General features: G+C 33.0%; 1 protein-coding gene across 4 annotated transcripts in view; it reads left to right on the top strand.

The window, feature by feature from the left end:
- The window catches only part of LRP1B (LDL receptor related protein 1B), a 1,805,568-nt gene that overhangs the window by 1,678,611 nt on the left and 99,710 nt on the right, over positions 1-27,247 (top strand). For 3 of the 4 annotated variants that reach the window (XM_074335779.2, XM_074335774.2, XM_074335783.2), the window contains exons 72-77: positions 5,573-5,695; positions 11,603-11,728; positions 12,454-12,591; positions 14,088-14,222; positions 17,425-17,544; positions 19,980-20,221. In XM_074335779.2, coding sequence (XP_074191880.2) covers positions 5,573-5,695; positions 11,603-11,728; positions 12,454-12,591; positions 14,088-14,222; positions 17,425-17,544; positions 19,980-20,221 — 884 coding nt within the window. The remainder of the gene's footprint in view (positions 1-5,572; positions 5,696-11,602; positions 11,729-12,453; positions 12,592-14,087; positions 14,223-17,424; positions 17,545-19,979; positions 20,222-27,247) is intronic. The other variant, XR_012497488.2, reaches the window with a different exon arrangement.

Below are 27,247 nucleotides of genomic sequence, written 5' to 3'. Positions count from 1 at the left end.
AATACATCTTACTCTCCCTACCAGGTTCATTTTGTTTACGTGTTACTCGGATTATGCCAATCTTTATTCAAAGCTCTTCCTTCCTGGTTATATACAAATAACTCACCCTGGCAGTCAGATTTACATGAGAAGGATGCCATTTTATCCCCCAGTCTTATATTCTACTACTCCGCTTTATATATCATATATCCTAGCCAAACTGGAAATATTCTAGCAACATCCTATATGCTTTCAACATGTTTCCTGATCCTTTTGTTATTTCCACCACCCTGATTAATACCTTTGCCAATAAAAATTCTGTCTGTTCTTTCAAGTCCATCTCAATTGCTACTGTCTTCAACCAAATTGTAGTGTGTTTTGCAATTTCCCTAGCCACCCTTTGATTGCATTCCTGGTATCATATTCTTCCTTCGAATATAGTGACTTCTGTTTTACTTGACCAACTTTCCCTTGTTGAAGTTTCTTGATGCCAGTGATTAGGTATGCAAACAGAACAAGAAACTACATTTCAGACAGGGGATCCTTATTTACAAAGTCATAAAGGTGAGGGACAGTTTAACTTCTTAGGAACCACAGTAATTGAAGAGTTATGCTATAAAACTTGGTTTTAATACCAAGCATAATGAGAAGTTTTCCAAGGCTTTGAAGGAATCCTCAAATATATATATATATATATATATATATATATATATACACATATGTATATGTATGCATATACACACACATACATGTATGTATGTATATATACATATATGTATATATGTGTATATGTATACTTATATACATATATGTATAGGTACATATATGTATGTTATATATATGTAACATATATTATGCATAATATATTATATAATATATATAACACATATATGTATATTATATATAATATATATAGCAAATATATATATAATATAGCAAATATATATATAATATATATTATATATATTAACAAAAGTAGCAGGAGATTGATAGGATTTGTACTACATAATAACACAGAGAATTTATTGAAATGAGAATCAGCAGATCTAGTTTCTTTTCTTATCTCCATGAACCTTTCTGTGCTCATTTTTTCATACTATCAAATCCAACCACAATGAAATATCTCCAAGAGTTGTTGGAATATCTGGAAAGAGTGTGTGTGTGTGTGTGTGTGTGTGTGTGTGTGTGAGCGGGGGGGGGGGCAGTCTTGTCAGGATTTGTCTGTATTTAGCAAATGGCGTGTTTCATAAGAACTGTTTTGACAAAGGAACCCAGGTTTAAAAAAATCAAACAACACAGTAAAAACTTGAACATTATAGTATTTGAAATCTGAAGTGTCTTTTAGATTTAAAATTATCCTGTTAAATGTTTAAACTTACTGAATTGAGAGTTGAGAATCTTTAATTCAATCATTCAAAATGTGTCAAAGCTTCCCTCCCCACTCTACCACTCTACTCATGCCTCTAACTTTTCTTGAGGTTCCCCCTCCTCCCCCCCCATAATTAAATTCTAATGAAATATCTTGGTGGTTCAAGTGTTTGATCTTGTATTGATATACCTTAAGGCATGATCAAGTTCAGATTTCTAGTATTTAATTTATGTCTGGAAAGTTGTTTAGGTATTAAATAAATGTTCATCAAGGCATTAAGAAAATGGAATGGCTGAATCAACACCTCTTCCATTAAATCTAATTTCCATTCATCTCAAATCTGGAACTATGAGCTAACCAGAGGTGAGTGTTAGGAGCTAGACAAGTATGGGACATTTTCCAAGTGAATCAGTTTTACTGGTTTGCTTTGAAAAGACTGAAATCCAAGATACTATGGAATTAGAAGTATTTACATTTACATCCAAATACTATGGAATTAAAAGCAGCATTTACATGTTGCCTCAAGGCAAGTTGGTGTTCCTTTTGGCTTGAGCTCCCAAACTTTACTCCTCTTGGCAATTTTGGTGGAAAAGATTGAGAGTTACTCTTTTTAGTAATCATCAGCCTAAAAATGTGGACATTATATATGGAAATTATAAAACATTATTATACAGCTTCTGCCAACCCAAAATAGGATGAGAATTCTAAATGCTTATTTTCTGTAGTGATGCACTTGTCCAGATATTTATGAGCCTGTTAAGGGCTCAGGTATATTTAAACATAGGTTGTTGTTACTTAATGCGTAAGTTTTTATATTCTAATGAACCTCCTGTAGAGCTGATCAAGAACATGACTAGGAAACTGCGATTTTAATTCAGCTAATCTCTTTTAAATTATATCTCTTTTGTGGTTTATGCTTGCTTCCTGCCATTTCAAAATAAGCACTTTAAGTTCGACTGGGGATGTCATGGTAGCCACAGTGGTACATTTTTTGAAATGCAAATTCTTTGTAGTACAATAGGAAGCCTTTAGGAGCTTATCATAAAATTTTACCTTTCTGTTACAGTTGTGATTTCATTTTTATTTCTCTTCTGCTCAATAAAATAGTGGCACATCCAACACTCATGAGAAAAAAATTCCATCATCTAATGTGATACTTTAGTAAACTCATTTTTTCCTGTCAACAATACTGATATGCTACAAATAGGAGTTTTCTAAAATAATCAGAAGATGTCGAGTTCACAGATTTTGTTTGAACGTAATCTGTTGTAAAATGGAACATGCAATGAGATTTAAACTGTAGAGTCTTTATTCTAAAAGAACACAACTCTTTCTTTATATATTCTATTGATTTTGATACGGAATTAAGCCAACACTCATATCTTGGTTTTCTTTAGAACTGATGACTGTGCATTTTATCTTTGTTATTGTTTTCAGACAGAGAATTGTTAAATGGTAATATATTTTATTGCCTGGGTTTTGGTAATTGAGATTATTTTTAGAATGAGGGAATTTTAGAGATGAACATTGCAGATGTTTGAAAGAAAAGGGCACCCTGATGCCAGACATTGTACTGTTAGAATGGTGATACGTGATTCACCCTGATGTTCTCAACAAAGACCTCCCTTTATCTATATCTTAGAGTCTGTTAGTCCTCAAAAATGCCAGTTAAGCTATACCAGTTCTGTTAAGCATTTTTTGCAGAAAATCTTACGACTATTCTGACAGATAGCACTAAAATTTTTATTGGGCCCAGGTTCAATTATCATTCAAGATTCTGAGCAATCTACCTATATTTCTTTACCCTTTTCCTTCTAAACATGGAAGATTTTTAGTGAATTGACTTTCTTTCTTATCTGTTATTTCACAGCAATAATAAATCATGAGCTTTTTTTTCAACATCTGGCAACCAAATTAACAAAGATACCCAGAGCTGTGCCTAGCCATTCCTCTTACCTTCCTATTAAAATGGAAGACATGTCTCACCTCTCATTTAAGGATAATCTTTTTAGTTTGGTTTAGATCTCAAATTCTTCACAATTTCTGAATTTTGAAGGAAATCATTATATCAATTACTTTTTTTTTTCCTTATTCTCAACCCTACTTTGTGTACTGAGTTATTTTCAGAAGCATTTAAATGTGTTCAGATACTTGTTTTCCTCCATACAAGCAGCTACGCTCTTACCCACCCAACTTTTCTCCTTCTTCGTCTCATTTAAGGCCAAACATCTGGAAATATGTGACTATGCTAACTATTAATTCTTTATCTGATGATAACCAACAACAAATATTTTCTAAACCCACCCTCACTAAAGCTACTGTGTTAGCATTATTATAAAGTGCCTACTATGACCTTATAGTTAGAACACTTTCCAGGTATTTCTCCAACTGCTCTGGCTAGTTCAACTCTTATGGACTCCTCTTTATGCATCCATTCTTTAAATCCTGATTATCTCTGTGTTCTCTTCTAAAGTTCAAATAATAACTACAACTGATCATTTCCAGCTATACATTTACAGCTTAGAAACTTACCCCATATTTCAAACATGTTTATCCATTAGCCTGCTAAGTATCATCACGTGGTAGTCTTACCAGTACCTTAAGTGAATCATCATTATTTTGATTACTTCTGCTCCACCTGCTGTGTTTCTTTATGTATCGAACAACACCAACATTCATCAAATTGTCCAAATAAACCAAAAATTGAGTATTGTTTGACTCCTCACTCTCCTTTGCCACGCTTATCTATTTAGCTACCATATTCCGAGGATTCTACCTCCTGAAGAGCTCTCAAACATAGCTACTCTAAGTCATATTACCATCAGTTATTTTCTGGATTGCTGCAACCCCTATTCAAATCGGTCTTTTTTTTTCTCCATTATTGGCTTTACTCTTACTATCTTCGTTTCCAAGTTCTCTACACTATAACTGTGTTAATCATTCTAAAATTCAAATCTGATTCTGTCATTTCCTAAGTTAAATCTTTGCTACTGGAAGTGGATTATTAGGAATTTGTGTGCAAGTCAAAACTCAGAATAAGAGCTATTTGACCCTCACAAGCGTAGGCTCATTATTCCCTCTGTAGGGCATCCACAAGATGAGCAATGCTTCTTCTTAGGTATTCCCCACGTTTTAACGAACGTATCCTTTTTAAAATATGTCAATAACTTCAATCATCAAATCTGGCCATTGTAGAAACCATGCTTCTTACCTTATGTATGAGCTTAAACAGGTAATGTAATTCTCTGACAGCAGTCTTATTTATATTAGTTCTAAATTCCCATCAAATTTCTTTGTGTTGTTTCCCCAAGTACAGCTTGCAGATATGACCTTATAAATCACCTTCACCATACCTCATTTGTAATATATGAAGACACTGAGTTCCAGAGAAATTAATAGACTTATCCAAAGCAAAACAAAGCAAGTTCCTAATTCCCCAACGATTGTAGTTTCCAGTGTATATTGCTACATATCTAGACTTACAACCAGCAGTTATTAGTACTTTTTGTCCTTTGCGTGTGGTAAATGTACTTAATTGTATGCTAGAATATCTCTGTATTCTTGATCCTGTTTAACTGTGAAAAGAGGAAAAATGCAAACATTTAAAATTACAAAAATTAGGGTACCCTATTGTACAATTCTTATAAGAATAATTATTGTTTTACCACACTGCCAATTTCTCCCTTCCATTAGAAAATTGTTTCTTTTTGACTACAAAAGTCTTTTTACTGATATTCTGTTTTCAGTAATTCAGTTTGTCAGTTTATAGATACAGCTGAATTATCTAAATGTTTGGTATCTTTTCTTTACAAAACAATACAATTTTTAATAATGAAAATTTATACAATTTAAAAGTAAAGTTTCCTCACACTCAATAACATACAACATATGTGGAAAAAAATTTAGATTTGACACGACTTTCTTCAACCATTTTATCAATATTCTTTAAACAAATATGATATACATGATAGTAATATCGGACTGTTTTGAAAAATAAACCATGAATGCCTTTTTAAAAACAATTTGGATGTTACCTGTACCCATGTGGGTGTGTATACATTTATACACACACACACACACACACACACACACACACACACATACATACATACATATATTTGTAGTTGCTTTGCTGAGAATTAGAACAATATGTGTCATGCTGACTGACTTTATTTATGCTATATCTCTATATCTCTATTTCATTTTCTTTGTTTTAAATTAAAGGAGGAAATATATGTAGAGCAGATGAGTTCCTTTGCAATAATTCCCTTTGTAAACTGCATTTCTGGGTATGTGATGGAGAAGACGACTGTGGAGACAACTCTGATGAAGCCCCTGATATGTGCGGTATGACATTTCATGTGTCTTTATATTGTACTCTCATCTCCTTATCTAATGTATTAGCATGGATCAAGGGAGTGGTGAGATGAACCACACATTCTACAGTCCTGGGCTTAGGTAGATAAAATATAACCACAGATACAAGTTTTGTTCCGGTTATAAGAGATTACTCTGTTCAAAGTTTATGCCTTTATTGAGAGTCCTCCTAAATCTGAACTTTCATGTGTCAACACTATTAGATTATGGTCTGTCTGAGAGGATTTAGAGTAGTTTACCTTTTGAATTTAGTTAGGTTAATATAAAGACTGTGTCTTCATGCCTCATTGGTGCTTTAGTCCAAAACAATTAACTTTGACAGATAAGTACATGGAAAAAGTGTAAATAATAAAATCATGTAGCTCCACGTGTCACCCACAATTGAGGCTGATGATTAGAGAAGGAAGATCTGTATCTGTATCTATCTATATTGATATCGATATATAGATGTAAAGGTATAGATATGCAATACAAATGTTAGGCAGATGAATGAAATTAGGAATTATTTTATATTTAAATCTGAAAATCTTAAAAATAGTTATTGATTCTAATTCAAGTTACTTTTCACTGATACTTGTCATAAGAACACATATGCAACCAACAACTTTAAATGTACAATTTTAGATAATCAAAAGAAAATATTTCTTATATTTGGTAAGCATTTTTAGTTCCTATTCTCATTCTTTGTATCTAATTTCAGCAAGAAAGGTAATTTCACCTCTAATTTAAAGCTACCACTACTTCAGATATGACTTAATTGCACATCAGGTAAATTAAAGAAAACATAACATGAATGTATGTACATAAATTCTTTGTTCTGTTTGATGCATCAAGTAAAACCAATACAGATGATGACATTGACTACTGAGGTTACAGTTGAATAAGAAGTCCAAAACTTGAAAGCAGCTTTATTTTTAAAAAGACTTAAAACTTCAAAAAGTCTTTGCAGAATGTTCTCTGTAGGTACAACTGATGAGAGCTTATAACTAAGTTTCAATGTCAGTTCTTTACATAATCTTACAAACTGGACTCTAGAAAATCACCAGAGAGTATATTGTTTCTGAACCATTTACATGAAAAAATATTAGTTTATGTAGCCAGATTCCACTTCAGCATAAAACTAGGTGGAATAGGAAATGTTTTGGTAACTAATTGACCTTTGGGGGGGCTTCAGAGTCACACCCCCTAGGACCACTTCCAAGGCCAGGAAATAACTCTCAGTGACATGCCACACAACTGCTGGGAAAGTTGTAAAATACGTCAACCTTGATTATCTGAATGATTTTTGCATTCGTCTCAGTCATCAGTGTCAACATCAAGCCAAACTATTATGTACCAGCGACTGTGCCAAGTATTTGGGATAAAAAAGTGAAAAGCACGTGGTTCTTTTTGACAAGGAGGTATTATTCTGATTAGATAAATATATTTTCTATACACTATTTCCAGCAGTGGTAGGAAAAGGTACAGGTAAGCCAGAGAGGCGTAAGATGAACTCTGCCTAAAGGGAAATTCAGAAAGCTACAGTTTTGAAGGACCTATACTAAAAGGCATAGTGAACAGTGTGGAGAAAAAGTATTCATTAATTAAATAAATATTTGTTATGCTAGATACTGTGATTTATTTTGGTGATAAATGATGAGAGAAACAAACATGGACTCAAACTTCACACAGCTGAGAATCTAGTGGAAGAGTGATGCTGATTACAAAAATATATAGGCACAAACTATGATACACGCATTGAAGAAAAAGCATCATAAATTATAATTTATGTGTAGAATGGGAGGATTTTATTCAAACTTCAGTGAGAAATAACATTTTAGTTTGAATCTGAGAGCCAAGTAGGTGAAAGGGATGGGTGTGTGATTGTGTGGATGACGCAATGCTATAGGCAAAGGAAACACGATGTGGAAAGGCCTTGAGGCAGAGCAAACCTTCTCTTACTGTAGGAATTGAAAGATCCTGTGCCTGGAGAGACAGAGCAAGGTAGATGTTGGCTTAGGATGAAACTGAAGAGACAGGAGAGATACCTGAAACCTTGTGAGTTTTGGTAGGGATTTTCATATTTAGCATAAAAGCAATTAAAATACTAAATGATTTTAAGTGGAAAAGGCACATGGTAATATTTATGCATATATTTTACAAATATTGGAAAGAGAGGAGCAAGGCTAGTTAAGACAATTGCAGTACTGTAGGCAAGTTACACTGATAGCTTAAATTAAAATAATGACAACACATGATGGTAAAGTATACACAGATTTGAAGGTGATTTAAAAGGCAAAATTAATTGGATTATATAATGGATGGTATGTAGGGGCGAGGGAGAGGAAGTTGCCAAATGTAATTTATAGGGTGTTTTTGGCTTGCACAATTGAATGATGGAGAACATAGGTAGGGGAACAGTTTTGCAAGTAAGATTAAAAGCATGCTTTGAGATGCATTTGAGGAGACACGCAAGTGTAAGTTTGAGAGTTAGCATAAAATGTGGTAATAAATACAAAGAAATGTGTGAGAGTTACGCTGGGTGTGAGTAAAGCATTAGAGAAGGGATTAGGATAGCATATCGAGGGATACCAAACATCTAAATAAATATGAGCACTCAAAAAACACTTATGTGAGTGACCATAAAAGAATTAGCAAAACAATATCAACAATAACAAAGCAGTGTGGCAAAAGAAATACCAAGGTAAGAAAATGTTTCAAGGAAGATGGAATTGTTCCTAGGCAAGCTGGGGAAAATGAGTTTTGGCACAGGTGAAAAAATTACTTTTACATAATAGTGGCCCCTTCACTGTTATTAAAAAATGTTGAAATGAGTTGAATGAGTTGATAGTCTATGTGTAGATTCAGGTAGCTGTGCAGTCATTTAACAAGATGTTAACACATTTCCTGTCATTTTATTTCTGCTTTTTTTAAATGTATGCAGTAGGAACACATTCATATATAGAATGTGAAAGTTTGGTATTCTAAGGAGGCTTGAAAGTAATGCAAACATTTGAATTATTATTGCAAAGAGTAAGAGAGTAATATAGATGGATACTTTAATACTTTGTATATATATACACACAGAGGGTGCCAAAATATGTATATACATTTTAAGAAAGGAAAACAGTATTAAAATTGTAATACTCAATATATACCAATAACAAAAGATGAATACAAGTCATGTTTGACTTCTGCAATTACAAGAGGTGCTCAAAATGGTTACCAGCAGCGTCCAGCACTTTTGATTATGACGAACTACTGCTTGAGCAACGTTGACCAAAGTGTCCACTTGTACATATTTTTTCGGCATATAAATATATTACTTAAGAAATACAGTTCTTAAGTAATAGTCAGGGCCCATCTGGCACTGATAAATATTTATATTTGTGGTATCAGTTAGCCTTGTGACGTTATCATCTGTAAAATTCCTGAATCTCCTAGATGTAGACATTGGGATAGCAGGTGGTTTACTCATCCAAGTTTGGGGTTTTGTTAGATAACTAAGATGAAAAAGAGAAAGGGCCAGAAAATCCGGATTATTTGGACAAAAGTGAGTTTCTATTGAGTGCTTAGAACAATGTACAACGTATAATAGGTTACCCTTAAATATTTATCAAATGAGTTTATTAAAATATGGGAAATGGAATCTAATGTCAATAGAGAAGGAAGTAAAGAAACATTGGTAAAAGGTCAAAGGTAAATGTGTCGATGGGCTAAGGCTGAGGTTTTAGCTTTATATTTCAGCTAAGGCTGAGTGAGTATCTTAATGAGAGTGGTTGAATTGAAAAGATGCAAAAATAGGAGAATGTGATCAGAATTTGAAACACTAAAATTAGTGGCTTTGTAAACAAAGTAATTGGAGGAAATAGCAAATCCAGCTGCACCCATGTGTACCAATTAGTGTTCCTACCTGCAAGCCTCAGGAATTGTCAGTGGCTGAATGAAGAGAAATTTATTCAAATCAACCAATGACCACAGCCTCCTAGGAGAGTGGGTGGCCTAGGTGAATCGGAGTGAAAGAACAATGTATATGACAAAGTCAAGGAGCTAAGAGCCCCAGTTAACAGTTGGTTTGCTCATTTGGATGTTGAAACCATCTAGGATGATGGAATGAATGTAGATGAAGAAAAATAACCATAAGAGTAGGTGCTACAGTCGTCACTGAATTAGGGAAGGAGTGATATTAATGAGGTTGTTGAGAAAATATAAATAAGAAGAGGTATATTCAAATACCTCACCCTCAAAATAGCGGTTTCTGGTTTCCGTTTATTTTAAATAATGGCGCATGAAGATGTGGTAACAAAGTTCTGGAAGCTGTAGTAGGAAACAAGGATATCTTCAAACATGTAATAACATGAGGTTTGAACAATTTAAGAGACATTCCTAAAAGACCTAAGGGGGAGGAATTATGGTTGGAGTAACAAACAAATTTCAACTAAAGCAAGGAGGTCAGGAAACAAGAACTATGGTATATTTAAGGAACTAATAAAGTGATATTGCTAGAATATCAAAAGTGATAAGGGAAAAGTCTGTAGGAGTGATATGGACAAGGTAACAATAAGTCTATTATGTCATTTAAAGTATTTTAAATTCTATTCTGAATAGTTATGGAAGAGATGATCAGATTAATGTGTTAGTGGATTATTCTGGTGGCTTTTGAAGGATCTTAGGTTGGACAATAAACCTGAGGCATTTAGGAATCTACTAAAGTTATCTCTGTAAGAGATAATAAAGTGCCAAGCTGTGGTGATTATAATTGTCATGCATGGAAAGAAGAGGGCAAGTTTGGAGCAATATCAGCTGAACTTGTTGACTAATCACAGTTGAAGGTCAATGAGACGAATGCATTTAGAATAGCCCCACACTTGTGGCTATGATGTGCCTCTAACAGAGCTATGCAAATAAGACAAATCTTATGTTTGGAGGGAAGGGATTCAAGGAAAGATGATAAAAAATTAAGCTTTGAACTTGAATTTAAAATTCCTGAGGGAATATTAATTGTGAGATGTTGCAATTAGAGTTGAAAGTATTGAGGTTATAGAGTCAAGTAAACCCTTGAGAATGAATGAGAATACCTAAGCCGAGAACGTAAGAGTGAGAACATCAGAAGACCAAGGATAGAACGCTGTAACATTCCAACTGTGAGGATGAAGAGTCATTAGAGAAGTTTCCTACTTTAGCGGTGGAAGTCTTCTGATGAGGTAGGGATGAAAAGGATGAATACAATTACCTGGCTTCCACTGTTACCTCTTTAAGTCTCTCTCTCTCTCTCTCTCTCTCTCTCTCTCTCTCTCTCTTTCTCTCTCTCTCCCACACACACACATACACATTAAAAATGAATAACTAACATAACCTTATGCACCTGAAATACATTGCTACACATCTGTTTAAGAGACGTAGAGTAAAAAACCCATCTTTAGTACTGTTGAAATATTCTTTTCATTGGATAGCCTATTTTCAGTTTTAGGTCTATAACATATGCTTTCTCAAGCTCTATTCTGTGTGAAATTGCTCTTTCAGATAGCTAAGTGTCCCGCCATGTTGTATAAACCATAGGCATAAATTAATTTGGTACACTAAGTGAAGGAGGCTGAAATAAGGCAGCTGGAAATGAGACCATGAAGTCTGGCTTTTTCTTATTTCATTCGGCTTTACAGCTGTGCACTCTTTTCTGTAGTTAATATAAATAACTAGGATCACAAGCTTCTGTTATCACACATTTTTCTGGTATCTACATGTAGGCAATTTCCACAACAGAAGACATTCAGAAAATCTAGATTATAGATTTCAAAAGAAAGAAAACAAAAAAAAGGAAGACAAAAGAACTATGGTTATGCATAAGTCAGTGTACCCAAAGGAACTGCTTTGGTTTTTCTTTTTTTCTTTTTTTTTCAGTCAAATATCTTTGCCCCCCCACAAGACCTCACAGATGCAGAAATAACAGAATATGCCTGCAGCCTGAACAAATGTGCAATGGGATTGATGACTGTGGGGACAACTCAGATGAAGATCACTGTGGTGGTAAATCCTTTAAATGTGAAATAATTGATTCAGTGGCAGCTATACAATAATATAATGAATTTAGAGCTCAAAAAAATTTAAGTATTTTTTTCGTGTGCGTCAGGGTATTTTTTTCAGTCATTTGATCTTCTGCCAGGGTATGAAAATAATCTGCTGACATTTCATTTGCATAGTAGAGCTGTGGAACTTTATCCAGAGTCTGTAAATCTCTGTTGGGTATAGGCACTTTAGTAAAGAAAATATTGCATGAGAGAAATAACATAGTGGTTTAAAAATGTTCTCTGTTTAATAGCTCCTTGGGGTGGAATGCGCTTATATAGATTACATGTGTGTGTGTATACAGTCTCTTTTTCACAATTCTGAAATTAAAAGAACTCTTAAAACCAAAGACTTATTAAATTATGTGGCAAAATTACTTGGTAACAAACCCCGACTTGATCTGGCTGGATGCAGTTTACATTATTTTAAAACATTCCACTCAGGGTAAATTAAATACCCAAACATTTTCCTGTAGAAATAAGATAGCATTTACTGTCGGATAAATGCATTATTATTTTTCAAAAAATCCAAGCATTTCAGAGTTTTAAAACTTGTCCCTAAAGCTTCAAATAAAGGATTGTGGACCCATGTATTTCATAGCATTTAGTAAAGTCTTGGACATGTTATGTGCTCAGTAAAATTGTTTTGATTTGGTGAAACACTAATCATTTTTAATGGCTCTGTAGGTAAGCTTACATATAAAGTGAGACCTTGCAAAAAAGATGAATTTGCTTGCAATAATAAAAAATGTATCCCCATGGACCTCCAGTGCGACCAGCTTGATGACTGTGGAGATGGTTCAGATGAACAAGGCTGCAGGATAAGTGAGTTTGTTTTCTGTTAAAGTGCAGGGACATGTAAAGTCCAATTTATGCTTCAATATGACCAAAATTTTCTTTACTACTATGATAAAAAATTGTTCTTCAAAATATGCTTAAGTATAACCTTTTTTTAAGCTTTTGCCAAAAGCAAAGTTGAACATCACTTAATATCAGAAAGGATGAGGTGGGAAAGGTTGATTTTGCTATGAGTACCCTTTTTGGAGCAACAGCTGAGAATTCAATATCCTAAGGCAGACTTTGATGTCATCAGAGAAATCTATACTTCTTAATATTTTAGTTTCTAAAATGTAATTTTAATACTTTTTGAATTTCACAAACATTGATATTTGTTGAGTGATAATGAAGGTCTTAATAATTTATTCAGTGTTTTAAAATTTTAATTTGTTGACAAATTATTCTTAAAGAAACCATCATTATTTTATTCAGTTAGAGTGCAGTGTTACTTGAGTTATTAGGCCTTGACTGTTAAGAATTTGGTGTTTAGATAGTGTTTGATATTTATTTTCCATATTAAAAAATAATTGAACTATAACCCTAAATTAAGGTTGCTTATAAAAGCCACATAATACTTCCTATTTTTGAGTCTTTTTTTTTTTTTTTTTTCTTATTTATGCATCTAAGTTTTTCCCCACTGGATGATGAAGCAATGAGTTTAAGGATATGGCCCCATATATCTAATTCATAGTATAATTCCACTGGTGTAATTTACTTAATTGTAAAATATTCAAGAGTTAGTGGGGATTGATAATGGTTCCAATTCTGCTAATTAAAGTTCTCCTATTGCTCAATAATTTGATTTGTTTAGGCAAAATAAAGCTAATTTAATGTTGCCCCTATAATAATGTCCCTTCTTTTATTTGCATTCTACAATGTTTTGCTGAATGGGATATAAAGCAATGAAATTCTAACAACTATGCTGGAACTACATATAACTCAGAGTGCGTGCTAACCTGTGTTGCAACCCATGACCATTGGAACATGCTACACACTCAATCCTCAGACATATGTCCATTCTATAAAAGTTTAAGAGCTGCCAATTGAGTCTACCTGCTCTGGTAACATGGTAGTACCCTTGGTTGTATTCCTGAATGTACCCCTAGGTAGTTTCTCAGAGATGTCTTGGTTCTTAGAGAAGGATGTAGTATGCATACATCATAATACTGTAAAGGTAGCTTGTGATTTGAATCATCGATTCTTGATTTCCTTTTAGAAAGTAGCATAGCTTGATAACAGCTGTAAATATTAGCTGTTGGCAATTTGTTCTAAACTATATTCTCTGTAAATGAATTCAGTTTTTATCTTCTTCTGTACCTTTATAAGAAACAAGGGTATATATGGAGAGAAGACCATAATTTTATAAATTCAAAGAGTCATCTATGGTAAAATACATATAATTTCAAATTAAGAAAAATAAATAAATAAACTAATACTTCAGGAATTAGAATTATATTAATTTTGATCATATTTTTAAATTCCAGCTCCAACTGAATATACCTGTGAAGATAATGTGAATCCATGTGGAGATGATGCATATTGTAATCAAATAAAAACATCTGTTTTTTGTCGCTGTAAGCCTGGATTTCAGAGAAACATGAAAAACAGACAGTGTGAAGGTATAGTACATTTCCTCAACAGCTTTCTCTTAAATCTTTATGTTTTAAAAGGCTCCCAAAGCTGCAAAATTGTGAGATGACACAAGATTGATTTTCATCAAAATGCTGTGTGTCTATGTTGTGTGTCTACCTGTTTACTTATGAAAGTGAAAGTCCTGGGATCAAGATCCTGTGCATTTTTAAGGCTAAGCTAATGTCACTGAGGCTATGGAGCCTTTCCTGCAGCTGATTCAGACCTCCAGGAATTTCAATAGTACTGTTACAATTCTGTTTTGAAATACAAATAATGAAATTGCTGGTTCTGGAACAATTGGAGAATTAGAGGCACTTCATGCAAGAATGTGTTTATGATGACCCATTTCTCTCCAGTTGAGCATTTGCAGTCCTGCAATAGGAAATTCACTTTTGGAGTGTTGTGAGCTTTTGTTCTAACACCATGTCTACCACAGTGCTTTGTATTACCAAGAATTGTCTTTCAAAATTCAAAGACGGGATCGAAATAAATCGCTGTCAACTTACGAGTACTTGAGATCATTTAAAAATTGAGCATGTAGGATAGCCAGCAAATATGTAAGTTAGATGTAAATATAATTTAAGTCAGGTCTTTAACTATAGAACTACAAAATACAGACCTATATGTACTTTCTGTAACTTTCTCCACTAAAAGTGATATTATTGGATTAGAGCCAAATCTAAATCATCTAAGTCTGGCTTATCTAGGATAAATTCAAGTCCTAAAATGCTTTCACCTACTGCTTCCTTTTCTATTATCTCTTTGTGTTATTCTTGAATAAAAAAAAAAGTGATTTTACATCACATCAATCAAATTGGAATCATTGGAAAAATTAATTGTACTCAGCCAAAGGGAAAGAAGTGTATCCATGTCATATTTATGTACATTGTGAGTAATATACTTACTTGGATTATTCATGACATTTCATTTCTCCATTAAAATGAAACACTGAAAACTGGCGACTTGTTTTCTCTCTTTTAAAAAGAAAGCAAATTATTTTTCAAGCCTAGAATATTTGTTGTTTCCTAGACACTTTTTATCAATTGTATATAAACATACACATACCACACACGTATACACACACACATACACACTACACACACACAAAGTCCCTTCAAGATTTTCATTTCAAATAACATTAATTTGCTCATATTTGTGAATAGTAGGCTTTGTTTCCTGTATATACATACAGAATTTAGAAATAATAGTCCCAGAATGTTCTTTATTTTTAATTATATTTCATGGCAAATATAACCTACAAGCTACACTGAGTTAAATTGCTATGAATCCACTATTTCTGTAAAATTTTGTTGTGTAAATGAGTAACTTTTGAACAATAAAATTTTCATCTTAATTTAATAAATGGAGAGTTAATAGTAAAGAAAAGGAGTTTTGATTTGGTGTGGAGGAGAAGATAGACATTGGTTTGATTTGCAATTCAAAGAATTTAAATTTATGCTCTTCCTTTATATAGTTAAAAAAAGAAAAAAAGAAAAAAAAAAGCTTAAGAAATTGATATTTGATATAAAAACCAAAACACTTCAATTGGAACGTCTAAAGAAAAGAGAAAAAACAGAATCGCAGAAGAGACATAGAAAGGGAATAGCAGTTGTTGTGTGGAAGACACTGGTCTAGAGATTAGACATGTATGGGGTTCCTCCATTCTCTTCCAAAGCTCATAATACAGACATTATTTTAGAAATGAAGAGAAAGTGGTGATCCTGGCCATTATAGGGCCATGTGAGGGAGCTGAGATTTTATCAAATTATGCTGGTTTTTGCTTATTTTCATTTCATATCCAAGGAAACCCACAGTAACAAAACACTTCCTGTTTAAAATTACAGGTTCCAAACAAATGAAAAATATTTGTTGTAATATTTTTTGATGGTTCAGTGCTGATAATATCTATTTTACTTAATCCCTGGCATAATGCTCATTAAAACAAGTAAACATATTTTTAAAAAAAATCTTTACCCTACATTTCAAACATAAATTAATTGTCATGAGAGCACTTACGTTCTCCTTGGGCAAAGTATCAGAGTAGGGACCACATAATCAGAAAGCCTGAGTGTGAGCCTCGGCACTGTCATTTACATGTGTCACTGGGAAAGTCCTTGTCTCTGCCAAAAGCCTTTAGAACACTGTTGAGTGCTAAACTAAAGATAGTTATTATTACTGCACTTATCTTTAAATTCTCTAATTCAAGGGAAGGGTTTATCTCACAGATTTACCACATAATTACAGCAGAGGAATTATGCTGATAGAAAGCAAAAGAAGAGGAGGAAAAAAGACAAAGTAGATAATTCACCAAAATCACCTAACCTCAATCCTGGACCTGCTCAAGCCACTACAATTAGAGGCATGTGCTAAGACACAGAATATTGCCTGTGCTTTGTTTATTTATTACTTATGATTTATATATTTATTTATATATAGGAATCTGGTTTCTTGTTTAATTCACATAGCCCTTCTTGTTACATAATCACTTCATCTATATGAATCCAGAGATGTATTAGAGATGCATCCATATCTTCATTCTCTGCCAGGCATTGTGCAAAATGCTGGCAATAAAAAATGAATAAATCATAATTTATGCCCTCAAGTGACTGCCAGTCAAGTAGTGGATATGAATGTATAACCGTCTTGTGAAATATAGTGTGAACAATGCTGTAAGAGAAAAATACCAAAACAGCAAAGAGTGTGGAAACTATGGGATGGGCAATCACTACTATATACCGATGGAGACCAAGAAAGGCTTCAGGTCAAGTGGATCTTGAAAGATGAGTAGAAATTCTTTGTGGAAAGGGGGGCAAGGACAAAGGAGCAGTATATGACACGTGCAAAGGTATAGAGTTAGGTAATGAGAAACAAGCTTGAAAGGAAACCTCATGACCTGTTTATTTGAGTGAATGCTATTAGTAGGGAAATTTGAAATGGATGTTTCAATAAGTTAAGTGGATTAACAACCAATGTACAAACAACTGATAAATTATTATACTGAAAATATTGTCAAAGCATTATTATGACCTAAAAATATTCCACATGTTGCAGAATAGAGTTTGAAAGGACAACAAAAGAAATAGAAATAAGCTGAAATAAGAGAAAAGAAATTCGTCATTTTGGAAATGTAGAAAGAATGGAAATACTAATTGTGGGTATGATGATGCTATCATGAGCTCTTCTTTTCAGACCTTAATGAATGTTTGGTCTTTGGTACATGTTCCCAACAATGTATAAATATGGAAGGATCATATAAATGTTTATGTGACCAGAATTTTCAAGAAAGAAATAACACCTGCATAGCAAAAGGTAAGTTATAACCATTATTTCAAAAGTTAGTGTAATGTTGCTGTAAACATCTTACAGGTCCATGTTATATTTTAGCAGTAGTTATATTTTAGCAGCAAAAAAAGGTTCGTGTTATATTTTAGCAGTTGCTTCATGTCTCATAATATAAAATAAGTCCCTTTCTACTGCTAATTTTCCCAGTTGGATTGTTTTTAGTCTTAATTAATCTAGTCTGGGATGATTAATAGACACAACTATCAAATACATGGTTACTGTTAAAATAATTTTGTCAGGAGGGTGTAAAAGTTTAAAAGCCAATGTAATAGAATGTAAAGTATCTTTATGGCCTACTCTCAGTGTATTTGAGAAATTACACTATGGATCAAACTAGCAGGTTAAAGATAATCATTACAAGGAGAATGGACTTTTGAGTAAGACTTTAAAAGGGTTTAAAATAAATTTATGCTTTCAAATTCAGACCACCTCCATTTAAGTATATCATTTTTTAAAATTAAATGACAGATATGGATTTCAGACATTTTTAGATATGGATTTTAATGCAAATATGTTTTTACTAAATAATATTGAGACTTAAATATTGTTAGCTATAGAGCATTATCGGACAATGTTAATAAAATAGTTATCACAAGAGGAAGACAGCATGATTGAGTGGATCAAGCATGGGCTATGAAGTTAGATATACCTGTATTTGAATCCCAGCATTACACTTTTCTGTGTGGCCGTGGGGAATTATTTAACTTTCTGAGCCTCAGTTCCATATCTGTAAAATAGGAATAGTAATACCTACTTTCCACAGTTGTTGTAAGAGGAGGAGATAAATTGTGAAAGGCTTAACTAGTGCCTGCTCCATAGTAAACTTTCACTGAAAGCTCTTAAACCTATAGAGCTGAACTACCCCTCATGCATTATTATTTTTGCAAATTTGCAGGTATTATACGTGCAATTTAATCTTTATGTTTTCATTAATATTTTAATTAATACTTTCAGGATTTGCTTTAGGGTTTTACTTGTCTCAGAATGCGTATGATATCAGCATTGTATTGTAGGTATCAAAACTTTAGGCCCAAGAATTCCACTTAGCAAGATTCTAGATAACATTGAGATGATGGCACTTTAATGTAATAAATATTGATATCTTTGTATAATAAAAATAAAAGAATACTTAAGATATGTGAATATTGGAAGAAGAAGATTCTTCATATCTTAATTTTCATTTGTTAGCCTAAGGTGATGATCTCTCAAGTGCACAAACTAAATGCTCAGAAATGTTTGAAGCTTAATGAACACACAATATAGCATCTGAATATTGAGAAAACAGCAGAACAGAATATCTTGTGACTTATCAAATAGAAATCCCTCTTCATAAATCTATGTTTGCTATAAATATCTAATTTCTAGTCATAAGATAAGCTGTGCCCTAAGAAAATCTACATTAATAACTCTTAGAAATGCATAGGTAACTGTATATTAAAAATAACACGATCAGGTCCTTTTTTAATTGGATTATTTTCTGTTGTTAAGTTGTATGAGTGCCTTATATACCAGGTGTGCCATAAAAATGTATACACATGACTTGTATTCATCTTTTGTTATTGATGTATTTTGAGTATTGCAATTTTAATACAGTTTTTTCCTTTCTTAAAATGTATGTACATTTTTTTGGCACCTTCTATATTTGGATATCGTCCCGTTATTGGAGGCTTTGTTTGCAAATATCTTCTCCCATTTGGTTGGTTTCCTCTTTGTCTTGTTCATGGTTTCTTTTGCTGTGCAGAAGCTTTTTAGTTTGATATAGTCCCATTCATTTATTTTAGCTTTTACTTCCCTTACCTTTGAGGTCAAATTCATAAAATCCTCTTTGAATCAATGATCTATAAGTTTAGTACCTATGCTTTCTTCTATGCAGTTTATTGTGTCACGTCTTATGTTTAGGTCTTTGATCCATTTGGAGTTAATTTTGGCATATGGTGACAGAAAAATTAGAGAACCATATTGACTTCACTCATATGTGGATTATAAAACTGAAAGCAACAAAGGAACAAGACAAACAAACAAAGAAACAAAAACTCATAGAAATAGACAACAATTTAATGGTTACCAGAGTGTAAGGGGTGGGGGGCTGGTCGAAGAGGGTAAAGGGGGTCAAACATATGGTGATGGAAAGAGAACTGACTCTGGGTGGTAAACACAATGTGGTATACAGATGATGTATTATCAAAATGTACACTTGAAACCTATGTAATTTTATTAACCATTGTCACCCCAATAAATTAAATTTTAAAAATGTCATGAAGATTAAAAGAATGTATAAAGTTGGTCATTTTTATTGAGCAAGAAACTGTGTTAAGAATTCAAGATAATTTAACAGAACAATAATTAATTTTACATTAGTTGAAATTTACTTTATTTTTGTATTTTATTATAATAATCTCCAGGCTCTGAAGATCAAGTTCTCTACATTGCTAATGACACTGATATCCTGGGTTTTATATATCCATTCAACTACAGTGGCGATCATCAACAAATTTCTCATACTGAACATAATTCAAGGATAACAGGGATGGATGTGTATTATCAAAGAGATATGATTATTTGGAGTACTCAGTTTAATCCAGGCGGCATTTTCTACAAAAGGGTCCATGACAGAGAAAAAAGGCAAGCAAACAGTGGCTTGATTGTAAGTAAATAACATTGGTTATCTGAAGGCTTACATCTTTTCACCTTCCTGTTTAATTTTAATACATCAATCACAATATCTGATTATAGGAGGTAATTAATATATCCAGTGATTCCCCCCAATTCTCCCTATATAGAAATAAAACATTTCTCTACTCATTTCTTCTCATACCTGCATATAATTTATTTTTAATTTCATTCTGTTACGTTTTTGTGTTAATGTATTTAACTTAGCTATATAAGAATGGTAATGAATGATACCAAACATTTCTAGAACATTTTATATTTATAATGTTAAACAATATATTATGAACATGAGATTTCTTTCATCATGAGATGAGATTAGGAACCATTAATTGTTTTTATGTTAGAAAATAGACTGTCAAAAATATGGAGAGAGAATTGTTTCATTTTTAACAATGTGAGAAATACGTTCATCTTCTAGGGCAAGAGATCAGCTCCATAGTGTAACCATTTTTTCTGACTCCTGATAACTATATTTTAGGGAACATCCAAAACAGAGCAATATTTTTTGCTGGTATATGTTGGACATGTTGATTATTATGATTAGTACTTTTGAGAAAAGTAAACTAGAAAATTTATTTAGATTTGTGATCATAGACTCTCTTTTTTGTTGTTGTTGTTGTTTTTGTTTTAGTGCATGTCAAGTTATTGTGTATTTTATATTTTGAAGTAACCTGGGAGAAAAATGACAGATAAATACTCATTTTTATGGGTCCTGGCCCATTCCCACACAACCAAAAAGTCAAGTACTATCACCGTAGGATGTAATTGAAGCTTTGTATTTGAAAAGAATCAGTTGTATAATACATATCTGAAAGCCCTCACTACCTTTTGCAGTGGGATCTACCATAAAGATTTTTTTTTTTTTTTTAAGCTTTTACTGGGGAAGGGGAACAGAACTTTATTGGGGAACAGTGTGTACTTCCAGGGCTTTTTTTTTCAAGTCAAGCTGTTGTCCCTTCAATCCTGGTTGTGGACGGTGCCGTTCAGCTTCAAGTTGCTGTCCCTTCAGTCTTAGTTGTGGAGGGTGCAGCTCAGCCATCCCTTGTGGCAGTCAAACAGGCAACCTTGTGGTTGAGAAGACGTGCTCCAACCAACTGAGCCATCTGGGATCTCAGTGGCAGCTCAGCTCAAGGTGCCACGTTCAATCGTTAGTTGCAGGGGGCGCTGCCCACCATCCCTTGCGGGACTCGAGGAATCGAACTGGCAACCTTGTGGTTGAGAGCCCACTGGCCCATGTGGGAATCGAACCGGCATCCTTTGGAGATAGGAGAATGGAGCTTCAACCCCCTGAGCCACCGGGCCAGCCCTATCATAAAGATTTGAACTATATAAATCCCGTTTGATAAAAATCTGGGACATATTTTTATCAGTAATAGATAGCAAGAAATTGATTTTAAAAGAAGCAATATTAGCTTTCAAATTCAGGTGAGATTAAATTAACTGTGAGTAAAAATCCGTATATATCAGAGTTGCTTCTTCATTTCTTCCTCCTTGTACATAGTGTTACACAATAGCTTTAGTTATATTAAGAACATTCTTGGACAGAACCAAGAAATTTAGTAGATCACTCTGCTCTCCATTGCTCACATGTAATCTCCTTTTTCTTTATCAGACCAAAAGGCCAACTAAGAGTCTTGGCTAGCTTTAGCTTTCTTTACCTCTAAAGCAGAAGTTTGCTTTGCAAAAACATTGTTCCTATGGTACAATTGTATCTATTAATGAAGAGATAAGAGTGTGTATCATAGTTACACTACCAGGGTTTCAATCTTGTTCCTGCTGCTTACTAGCTTCTTAGCCTCTCTATACCCTTCATTTCATAAAGTTTTACTGAAGAATATATATATATATATATATATATATATATATATATATATATATATATAGAGAGAGAGAGAGAGAGAGAGAGAGAGAGAGAGAGAGAGAGAGAGTAGTATTAACAGTTTTTGGCACATAGCAAGTACTATCTAGGTGCCTGTTATTAACAGGAATATGAGGATAATGACGGTTATGATGTTGACGATGACAAGGATGTTTTTGATGATATGATTAGCAAGATGTTCTCTATTATGCATATTATCACATTAAAAATCATTTGCAATTTGCTCTTGTCTGAATTTCATAGTTGCTAAAAATACTTAAATCTATAATTATTTTTAATATAACTTTTCAGTGAAAATGATTTGACAACCATTTTGATTTTATCCTGGGAGAGTTTGATAATATATAATCAGTGTCCTTTAGTGAATAGTGTTTATTGTAGGTCAGAGGTGAAATTTGTTTAATGTTTGGTAATTAGGTTTTTACTTTTATACACACAAAATATAAATGTATATATTTCATTTGTATATTATATACTTACTTGCGTGCATTATTTTAATCTTTATTTTCATTAATGTGGTATAGAATATTTTGTAACTGATGTCGAAGCTATTGATGAACCTTTTTCTAATAGGATATGAAACTTCATTTAATCTTTTAATGGTGGTGATTATCTGTATTGTATCATCTAGTCTTCCTGTTTCTTTGTTGTTTGTTTTGTTTTGTTTTCTCTCTCTCTTCTTATACCTACCCAAGAGGGTAACAGTAGGGTACATTTTCTAGGAGCCCAGTATAGCTAACTAAATGTCATGATTATAGGTTGGAACCTCTGAGATGTGAGTTTTAATATGATGTTCTAAGTCAGTAAGCATTCCATGGAAAATTGAACCTATGCATTTGTTTTTTTAAAAGTACTTAAGGTTACTGATGAGGGCAATTGTTTAACTTTGCTTCCTAAACCTTATTATAATCCCAGTATCTCAATACTATAAATATGGAATAAAGCCATACATAACACCTTTATTTAATGAGCAGTATGCATTCTAGAACAATTAAATGACTTACCTACGGCCATGCACCTACAATGTGACAAAATTTAGACTTTAACTTGAGAGATCGGTTACATCTCTGAGTCTCAGCTTATTCATCTGAAAAATAACTATAGTATTGAAGTAGACAATTTCAAAAATCATAAATATATATGTTTTCCAAATGATGTGTTACATAGTTTATTCAGTTATTACCTGGACAATTTGTATTTATTCCTCTGAAATCTATCTTATGCATAAAGAATTGATTTTCTACCCTTATGAATTACTCTGCCTTGTATTGTATTTGCTCTTTTATGGTCACAAGCTCGTCATTCATTAGATTAATGAACATGCAATTTTTTTATCAAAGTTTTAATATGAATATTAAATGATACTGACATGAGAATTCCCTACCCTTAGAAAAAATGAACTCAAGACTTTTCCCTAAGCAGAATATAGAACATTAATTTATTTCTTTGAATCAGTAGGTGAAAGAAAAAAAATACTCAAATCAAACTATATGTTCCCTATTTGTAACCCTGTTATCAGTGAACCAAATGGAAGGAGATAGCCGTGTGATAGCAGAATATTTTGAAAGCATATTCATAGATACTGAAAATATTGGGATATTTCCATCCCAGTAAAAGGCAGAAAACACATTGTATCAGAAATCAGAAGAAGATTACTCAGACAAATAAATGTTAACTGAAGTCCATTCCAAAGAAAGGTAACGTTTGATATGACCTGTTTTTTGGAAGTCTTGAAGGAAACAATCTTCTGTAATCTGTGAAAATGGTTGGAAAACTTATTATGATTACAAATTCAAATTTCAAATGCAGACTAAGTTATGTATAGATAGAAATGCTTATGATTTTATAAACCCCTTGGCTATACAAAATGAATGGCTTTTTTTCTTAAATAATTTAACTCAAAAGACTGACATGATTCAATCTATATGTAAAGCATAATGAGATTTCTGAATTTTAGTAGTCAGAATACAACGTGATAGCATTATGCAACAATTGTACATATTTTCTATCAATTTATCATTTCTAGTATTAAATGCTCTACAGAAAAGTACATGATAGTATGCACTATAAATTAGGTCAATGCTTTTAAAAATTCAAATGACTAGAAATGCAGATTAGATTTTTACCATTCAAGAATTAAATATTCCTGAGCAAAACAAATGGTTCATCTGATCTACCTAATTTTGAGAGGTGAATATGAGATACCATTTTTTGGCATATTTTCTATTATGCAAAAGAGAATGTTCTAATGAACATGCTTACAATTTTATTCATTAATAATCATATATTTTCTTCAAAAAGTTGATTAGACCTGAAAAAATATTTTTTTTCTGAAAATCTTTTAAGAATATATTCAATTAAGTTATCTTTTAATAGGTTTAAATTTCTAATTGAAGTCCTAGCTAAAAACTGTGATATCACACACACACACACACACACACACACTTAAGTGTTTAGGTGTGTAATATAGCCACATTTAAGTGAGTGTGTGTATGTACACAAGTTTTAGCAAAAACTTTGACATTTGGGTACTGGTAAAAATTGATAGTTTCTTTTTTTAATCCTTTTTTTTCTTTGTTATTTTGAATTTATTGTAATGATAATTCTAAATTGAAACTGTCTATACTTGCTTAGCAAGAATATTTTTAAAACCATCTGTGTTCCTTCAAACCAGTCCACAACTATAATCGTTTGTTATAATTACTTTGAAAGTAATCTAAAACTATTAGATCATTATATTATTACCAGTTTGTGTCTTGTTTGTTGTTGATTGCTTAAGACAGGCACTCAACAATACATACTGATTAAAGATAAATTGCTCTGTAACAGTTGTTATCAATATTTAAAATTTTACTGAACATACATTTTACAAGGCTATATAATATATATTATATAATTAATAATCCAGGAGAAATTATTGATCAACTGTATAGCATTTTAAGGAAAACAAGATAAGTTTTATTCATTCATACCTAGAGCTTTATTTAACAAGTTCCATTTGTTAAGTTTGGTGCTGTAGTCTTGGGCTACAATAATGATAAGACAGAGTCTTGTCTCCTAAAATTTACTTTCCTAGGGAACAAAGACAAAGTTTAGTGAACTCATAAATAAATACTAAAAAAAATCCAAGTTTGAAAGTATATTGAAATAAATAAATAATGATCTAGTAAGAAACACTCAGATGTTGTGAGTCTTCTTTGGATAGAAAGATCAGTAAAGACCCATTTGCAGAGAGCATATTTGATCTAAGACCTAAGAGAAAAGAAGGAAGTAACACCATCTTGTTTATATCTAAAACAACTAATTTACTCTGTAGGTAGAGGGTGCATTTAGTGGGAGAAAAAGCGAGAAGAGGAGACCACGTCAGAGGATTGTGGTCCATCTTAGAAAAGGTGGTAGGTTGCACTATTACAGTCTCACTGGAATGGAGGGTAATAAAGAGAAGTTTAACTAAATTGTTTGCAGATAGGATGAATGTCAAAAATGAGGATAGGAAGGACTCAAGACTGATACCTGTATTTCTCAATAATACAGCTTGATGGGTACTGAGGATTATAAACTGTGGGTTCAGTTTTAGTCATGTTATATCTGAGATGATTGTAAGAGATCAAACTGAGTGTCACATAGTCAGTGGTGTATTCAAGGCTTGATCTTAGATCTCTGGATTAGAGATATGCATTAAGAAATAGAAGAATAGTTGAGATACCTAAAACCATGAAACTAGATTAGCTTATCTGGGAGAGAGTACAAGGAAAGTAAAGAAAGACTGTAACAAATCTCTTAAACCTGATTAAATTGATAGTAAGCTATGGCCAATGCATTCAGAGAAAATGTAGAGTCGCAGAAATGATGAAAAGACTGTATTTTAAGAAAGAGTTTGGGAGTGAGGACAATTAAGGGTTCTATTAATTTGGTGACAGAGAGTCATTGAAGAAGCCCACTTCACAGAGCACTCAGTGGTTCTACATCAATGGTTCTCAAGTGAGGATGATCTCCCACACCAGGGGACATTTGGTAATTCCTGGAGATATTTTTGATTGTCATAAATGGGGAGCACTGCTGGCATCAAGTGAGTAGAGTCCAGGAAGGCTGCTTAACACCCTACAATGGCTAGTCCCTCACAACAAGGAATTACCCTGATCAAAACATCAGCAGCGTTAGTGTTGAGAACACTTTCTCTACATAATAAAAATATCAGTGTCTCCAGTCCAACCTTAAATACATGTTTCAGTTTCATCATTTCATGTAATAATTACCGTGAAATACAAAATGCTCCTAAGATAAAACACCAGTATATTCTTTATTGGTCTCTTGTTTTTCTTCTCAGTTTCTTGGTCTCTTTTGCTAGATTATTTTCTCCTCCTCACTTAATATTGAAATGCCCCCAGGCTCAGAACTCGATCTTCTTTCTGTTTTCTTTTCCTCTTCCTTTAGAGTTTATTTGGTTTAACATATATCCATATGCTAACAACCACCTAGTAGATATTAGGCTCTGCCCAACTGCTTACTTTGCTTTTCCTTTTGGATGTTTAAAAAAAAAAAAAAAAAAAAAAAAAAAAATCCCCAAAGTAGCACACCTAAAAATAACTTCACATATGATCCACAAAGTCTCCTTTCCCAGTCATTTAATGGCAACTCCATTTTCCAAATGCTCAAAGGAAAAATCTTGGAGTCATCATTGACCTTCTGCTCTCATAACTTCAAAAGCAGGCAATACTACTCCATCTACCTTCAAGGTTCTGTCCAGGAGTCGACTTCCTTACATCAGCTTCACTGAAAGTACTTAGTTTTGAACCACCATCGTCCTTCTTCTCAATTAATGCAATAGCCTCCTAACCAGTCTCCTTGCTTCCCTTCTTACAACACAGTAGCCAGAATGTTCCTTTTGAAACATAAATAAGATCACATCATATCACTGATAAAAAATATCCAAGAGTTGCTCACTGCAAAAGACAAATTTCTCATAATGTTTTGCAGGGGTTTAAAAGATCTGAGCTCCTGTCATTTCTCTGACTTCATCACACCTTGCTTTCTTACTCTTCTTTGGAGAAGCACTGCTATTTCTCAAACCCATCACTGCCTGTAATGTAAGGTCTTTCAGGAATGTTCTCTTGGCATAAA

This window comes from Rhinolophus sinicus, chromosome 17 (genome assembly GCF_057876585.1).
Source record: "Rhinolophus sinicus isolate RSI-liver-muscle chromosome 17, RSI-T2T, whole genome shotgun sequence".
NCBI lineage: Eukaryota > Metazoa > Chordata > Mammalia > Chiroptera > Rhinolophidae > Rhinolophus > Rhinolophus sinicus.
Note: the sequence above shows the minus strand (reverse complement) of the source record. Positions and strands in the feature narration are given on the sequence as shown.